Here is a 6,737-nt window from a genome sequence, read left to right on the forward strand (position 1 = left end):
TGGTGTTCAAAGTTAAAAAGGGGCACATGGAACCAGGCTGAAGAACTACAACCCACATTCTTTAAGAATCTAATATGGAAATGCATCATACTTTATCACTGTCATCAGGTGGGGACCATGCAAAGCAAACATAGCCTGTGTTTTACCTGATGGGTACAATGTTACTGTTGAGGTGTTGCTGCTGCTCCTGCTGCTCACAGTGCTAAAAGGCAAGGCTGTGTTGACCTGAGACTGTAGACTGTAAAATGTCCATAGGAGAGATGGGAGCTGATTAAACAGGTGTTATGAGATAATAATGAAATGCAAAGATGAAAAGGTGACAACACTTGGAACCATAAGGCAACAAAACTGTGAGAAATAAACTAGGCTGTGAATACGAATCACTCTTTGCCTCTCTTCCTCCTTCCATCTCCTTATCTCATCTATCACTCTCCACTTGCTGTCCATCTGAGATGAAGGCACAATTTACTATTGCATTGATCTATTATTTAATTATCCACTCTTAAAAACTCTCGCACCCAATCCATAATAAAGTAATAATAGAAAAATGTTATAGAACCAAAACATTGCAGGTGTGTTTATTATTGTTTTTATACTTGAATACCTCTGCAATGCAACAACTGGTACATGTGTTATTGTTACCTGTGCTCTTTTTAATTCAGCTGGTGGGGGATCCACTGCCTTTAGCAGCTCCTTTTGTCACCATTTCCTCTTTATGTCCTTACAGGGCATGTCTGGACAATGTTATATCATGAGTAATGATTTTAAAAAATATCAATATACATAAAACACATACACGCACACACACACACATACAGTGACATTTTATATCTTCTCCAGAATACTGTATGCATTATGGCTACAAGTTTGCATCATGGTGCTGATCCAGAATCCTTCCCTTATTGTTTGTTCCTTGTGTTATAATAATAAAATAATTAAAATGAAAAAAATTAAGTAATAAATATAAAATAATGTATTATAATAATGTTTATGATGATTCAGTTTGTTTGACTATCCACTCTGTGCAGGCAGAAAGCTTATTAAATGTTTAAACTGTAGAGATACAATAATGTTGCTGCTGTAAAATCTGCATTTTGTCCTATTTGAAATATAAATCTAATGACTGTAGAAAACATTGGATGATACCAAAATTTGCAGTTTTGCGCAGGAGTAGCGCTGAGTGATACCTCTTGTCTTCCAGCAGCTCTTCGACCCTCCTCTGCCTCTCATTGGTCGAGCTCCTGCCACTGCTTCTTCTCTGATTGGTCCGGAGATCCGGTTGTGTAACGCCCTTAGCGGAAGTGATCGGTCGCAAGTGAAGCAGCAGGAGTGATGATACAGAGGAAGGCGTGAAAACAGGGGAAATAACGGTGCTCTGCGGAGTTGTTTGAAAGTCAAATAAGTTTTATGACAAGATAAAGACTCGGAGAGAGCAGACGGGATGATTTTAGTGGCATATTTGTCGTTTTTTCTCCTAATTTCCTCGGTCGGAGCAGCGAAGGATGGGGACGATGACTGGGTTCATCTGCCCAACAAATGTGAAGGTAAGGCGGCTTGTGGTGCTCAAAACGGGCTCCGAGGACCTCTAAGAGTCCTACAGCAAATAGAGAAGTCATACTGCAGTATTTGTATATATAATACACGTAGTATATGTGCTAAGTATAATTTCCACTCTGTGTGGGTTCACACTGTTTGTGGAGGAAGTCGCACTGAAACAGGATTATGTGAAACATTAAAACAGGAGTGCTGTTGGGCTTAGCTAACATTTCACATTTGTAAGCTTTGCTTTTAGGTTTTTGCTCTTGAAATTACTCCATTGGCCATTTCTTAGCATCAATACAAACACTACCCTGTAGCCTTGCTTTTAAATTAAAGGTGCTCATTGTAGGTATTTTATTTTGAAAATCCTGATACTAACCCATCCCCTCTCATAGCTGCTGTACCACCTGTCCTCTGCCAGGTCAGCTTTGCCTCTTGTCCGAGGGGTGGACTCCCAACTCCACAATGCTGGACTGCAGGTGGAGTTGGGAACCTACTCTGAAATGCAAAGGAAGGACTACCGCCTCCACCTGCAGTCCATGACAGTGCAGGTGGAGTCCATCTGTGGGGAAAAGCACACTTTAAATGAAACAGAGAATCTCGATGACATCAGTGACCCGATGAGTTTAACTGCTTTGTTGAGACATTGTTGAGGTTTAAAGGGCTTCTTCTCATTGTCTCTGTTTCCCTTTCCAGTCTGCAAGTTTGTCAGCATCGAGATGAAGTCGGCGTTCGAAGAGACGGGGAAGACAAAAGAAGTCATCGATACGAAATACCGCTTCATAGACAGCAAGGGGGCGTCGCCGATCAAATATGTCAAGTCGTAAGTTTGAGTGTGTGCGCACCTGGTACCGGGAAATGGAGCGTAAAAAAAATAGGAGTCCGGTTTCAAAGTAGAAGTGAAAGCTGCTCTGTGTGGAGGGAGAAGTATGCCTGGCTGATTCTGGATCTTTCTCTAGCCCTCAGAGACAGACGGCAACAAGGGACAGGAACTTGGTCAGGTTCAGTTCCTGTGCAGAAACTTATTATAGAACAGGGAAGCTGCTGAAGTGCTCTGGGTGGTGTGTGAGAGCAAAGCTCGATGGGAGTTTTAATCTGAAAGCATCACAGTTTTAGGACCTGCTTTTAAAAAAAAAAAAAGTGTTACAATATTCTAAATGTGGTTGTGAACATGCAGGTTTATGTTCAGTCTGCAGAGCTGACATGTGTCAGATACACTTAACTCACGATGTTTCCCTTTTTGTTTTTTTGATTTAGGGTAAGTTGAAAGGCAGCATACGTCTCATGTCTGGACATGAAATATAACGTTTCTGCTACAGTCAGCAGGACTTAATCACAGCTGTATTTTAGTGTTCACCGTGATCCATCCATCACATTTTGTTACAACCACTTATCCAGTTCTAGGTCGTGGACGGGGACACAGAATCAGTTTTATTGAATTTATAGCACCAAATCACAACAAAAGGTCCCTCAAGGTGCTTTATATTGTAACCCCCACAATCAGCTGGCCCCCTTTGAGCAAGCACTTGGTGATAGTGGGAAGGAAAAACTCCCTTTTAACAGGAAGAAACCTCCAACACAACCAGGCTGAGGGAGGGTGTCTCAGGATGTTTTAGGATGCAAGGCGGGCTAGTAAACAAATATGTAGGACTGTTTTTTTCTTGTTGTTCTTTCTAGTTCTTCTAGCAACCCCTCAGCTCAGACCCTGAGCTGAGGGGTTGCTATAAAGGCCACTTTACTGTGGATCATTTAGTTATCACCTCAGGATAAAACCATAGACCTCCTTTAAGTATAAGGGTACTTTCATAGCATCCAGGATACCAGCTGAGAAATGCCTTTAGTGTGGAGACGCGCTGACATGAAAACAAAGAGCATCGAGGAGCAGAAAACTTAAATGAAAAAACTCTGTAATGTTACTTTGACACGGTCCATAAAATGAAGTCAGCTGTGACGTGTGATCAGGTTTTTGGTTCACAGACAAAACAAAAAAAGGGCAAATCCAAACAGAAGGTACAGGGAGAAAAAAGCTTTAACTCTGTCGCCTGCTGGGATGTTTAATGTGTGTTTCTCCTCAGAGACCTGAGATTCATCGAGGTTGTAGAAAATGTGTGTCAAAGGCTGCTGGAGTACAATCTGCACAAAGAGAGAAGTGGCAGCAACCGTTTTGCCAAGGTCAGTGTAACGGTTATTTTTAAACACCCTGGATGTGACGCGTGACACTTTCTGCAAGAATCAGTATTTTTAGGGTTTGGTTTTCAAGCATCTTGTTTTTTAGCTCATAGTTTACAACACGTGAAGCTGCGTGTTTGTTTCATAAAATGATTTTTAGCTGAATGTAGTCGTGCTGTCACCGTTGCTTCTTCACATGTAATGACTGCATATTGAGCTGTTCTCATTAAAACCCTGAAACTTTTTCGATCGGCTTTACTGTTTATGAAAACTGCTGAAAATAAAAGGAAATGTTCACAAAAAATAAATTCAATGGAAGTTGAACTCCGACCATAGACGTCTTCATCTCGGTGTTTGAAACTGTACATGCTGACTGTGAAGCTTCACACTCTAGTTGTGATCCCAGGCAGTTAGCCAATGAGCTTACCGCAGATTACCCTCTTTGCTGACACTTGGAGAACAATAAAATTATACAGTGATAAAACTGGATTAAAGTTTCATTCAGTAAGACCCCAAATAAGTGACTGAGTCCTTAAACTCACTGGGAAAATCTTTAGAGGTCCAATCAGAGGGCTGTTTTCCTCATTTTTGGAGTAGCGGTGGCTCACAGGTAGAGCAGGCCATCTGCTAATCATCAGGTCGGTGGTTTGATTTTAATGCTCAGTCTGTTGCAGCAGCAAAACAGCACATATCGTCATCAGTGTATGACGATGATTGTTTAGCTTCTTTTTAACGTAGTTTGGTTTCTATGCAGTCGTCCATATTTGTAGTTTTAAATGTGTCGTCGGGCATAGGGCATGTCGGAGACCTTCTCCACCCTGCATGGGTTGGTGAATAAAGGAGTGAACGTGGTGATGGACATTCCCTACGAGCTGTGGAACGAGACGTCAGCTGAAGTGGCCGACCTTAAAAAACAGGTGTGTTTATATATTTATTTAAACATTCCCAAAGGAACCAAAATTAAACTCCAAACATGGTCAAATTTTCATCTTTTAAATTTAATTTGTGTGTGTGCGGTCAGTGTGATGTGATGATAGAGCAGTACGAGGACGTGATTGAGGACTGGTATAAAGGAAGCCAGGAGGAGGACCTGACCACATACCTGTGCGAGAAACACGTGCTCAAAGGACAGGACAGAGGTAACGCTCGTACACACAACTCTGATGTTACATCCATGTTGTTGTTTTTTGTAATTCATGATTCCTGATTGTTTAATTTTGCACCCCTTTCTTTCCCTTCTCACATGGCTCCCTCTGGTATTCACCTGAGTTTTTGAGACCTTTACACCATCAGTGTAGTAAAGAGCAAAATAAAAACAATAGAATTCTCAATAACAAAACAAATATTGTAATTACAAAAATAATAATAATTTTGAAATCAAAATAAGTGCAATAAAATAATTGTCGTGACTTTCAGATTTGTATATTTCTCTTTGCCTTGCTTTCTGTTTTCCCAATCTTATTTTCCCGCCACGCTTCTCCTTCCATTTCTCTCTCCAGCCTGCCTGAACGAGAACTGGAAGAAGGGAGACCAGGCAGCGATTGCAGAAGACAAGAAGAAGAAGAAGAAAAAGAAGAAGGGAGGGAAGAAGGGCAAGGGCAAAGGTGAGGAAGGAGGCGAGGGAGGAGCAGACGGCAGCTCGGAGGGAGAGAAGGCGAGCAAGAAGAAGAAGGAGAAGAAGGTGAAGAAGAAGAAAAAGAGCAAATCTCCGGTGGAGAAGACGGACGGAGGGGTGTCGTCCGACGAGGAGATCCAGCCGCAGGTGCCTCTGTCTGGGCAGAAGACGGAGCTGTGAGTCCTGGATGTGGATCAGTCATCCAGAGTGAAACCTGCTGAGACAAAGCAGCTTCTGGAAGTGTTAAAACTGAGGTTCAAGTCATTGAAATCCTGTGCTGTTACATGTTTTGAAGTCATTTTTCAGGTTTCAGGAGGGAGAAATCAGATGTATAATCAGTTACGTACAATATTTCGCTCCTTTTTACCCCCACTTCAGTCATTTAACGGTTTTTAGTAGAGTCTCCATTGGAACTTAAAGGATGATGTGGTTATCATAGCTTGGGACCAGTTTTTCTATTGGTATTCATAATGTTTGTACTTTTGAGGCCACAAACGTGAAAAAGACTTGAATTGTGATTTCTGGGCTCGACATCATTCTTAGACCAAAAACATAAACACTTTAAGGATACCTGAGAACCATTTCTCAGTATTTATTGACAAATCATGAATTATCCTGTACTAAAACATCAAAAGAAAGTCTCTAGGTGCACTCTGTATGAATGATTTTACAGTAGGGCTGTGCGATATGACCAAAATCTCATATCCCGATATAAGAATTCTATCGTCCGATAACGATATAAATCACAAAAATGTAACATTTTCTGTAAATTCTGTGAATCTCGGGCAGCTCGACTTGCGGGAAGTGTTTCCAGCTGCGCGTCATGTAGCTGGAGTCGAGTGTTTTAACCGATGCATGAAACGATACATTTTTAGACATAAGTTATAACAGCCGCCGTTTTCTAAAATAAATATAAATATAAATGTTTTTATATCGTCATCCGATATATATCGTTATATCGAACAGCCCTACTTTACAGTGCTGTACACAAACTACATACAGAGTATAAACCTGTGTGAGTCGCAGGGCGTCCACGTGTTTGGTTTTCCGTCTCTCGGTCGGACGTAGGTGTTGATTCACGTATTTTGTCTTTCTCTCTGCATCTCACGTTGGCAAAAACTTCAATCGCAGCTCCGAACTGAGACTCTCTTTCACTCATGTTTTTAAATATTTTTGTGCCCTTTACAGCTGTAGATCTTTGACCCTCAATGAGCATTTTATTAGGAACACCGACATCTTTGTAACTTTGACCAATCCGCTACACTTTCAGTTATTGTAGAGCTGCATGAAAATGTTAAATGATATTGTGTAAATAACAAACATATTATGAAATGACTTTTTAATTCTTTCTGTAAATAATCTTTCCACCTATGTGAGCTCGTATCTCAGGATTAACTTACTAAAAAGACACCAT

The 6,737-nt window shown here is 41.0% G+C and overlaps 1 protein-coding gene across 1 annotated transcript; it reads left to right on the forward strand.

The window, feature by feature from the left end:
- Positions 1–1,319: 1,319 nt before the first annotated feature.
- On the forward strand, positions 1,320–5,765 carry cnpy3 (canopy FGF signaling regulator 3). Its single transcript, XM_085350624.1, has 6 exons — positions 1,320–1,544; positions 2,236–2,362; positions 3,615–3,711; positions 4,503–4,625; positions 4,730–4,847; positions 5,208–5,765. Exons 1-6 carry the CDS (start codon positions 1,442–1,444, stop codon positions 5,501–5,503), a joined length of 864 nt encoding a protein of 287 aa, XP_085206750.1. The 5' UTR covers positions 1,320–1,441; the 3' UTR covers positions 5,504–5,765.
- Positions 5,766–6,737: the final 972 nt, after the last annotated feature.

Source organism: Diplotaxodon limnothrissa, linkage group LG3, assembly GCF_057381915.1.
Source record: "Diplotaxodon limnothrissa isolate DT_005_m linkage group LG3, D_limnothrissa_male_GT1.1, whole genome shotgun sequence".
Classification (NCBI taxonomy): Eukaryota; Metazoa; Chordata; class Actinopteri; order Cichliformes; family Cichlidae; genus Diplotaxodon; species Diplotaxodon limnothrissa.

Coding starts and splice junctions, on each gene's coding strand:
- cnpy3 (XM_085350624.1), top strand. CDS start 1,442: ATGATTTTAGTGGCATATTTGTCGTTTTTTCTCCTAATTTCCTCGGTC. Junction 3,712..4,502: donor GCAGCAACCGTTTTGCCAAG/GTCAGTGTAACG, acceptor CGTCGGGCATAG/GGCATGTCGGAGACCTTCTC. Junction 4,848..5,207: donor GCTCAAAGGACAGGACAGAG/GTAACGCTCGTA, acceptor TTCTCTCTCCAG/CCTGCCTGAACGAGAACTGG.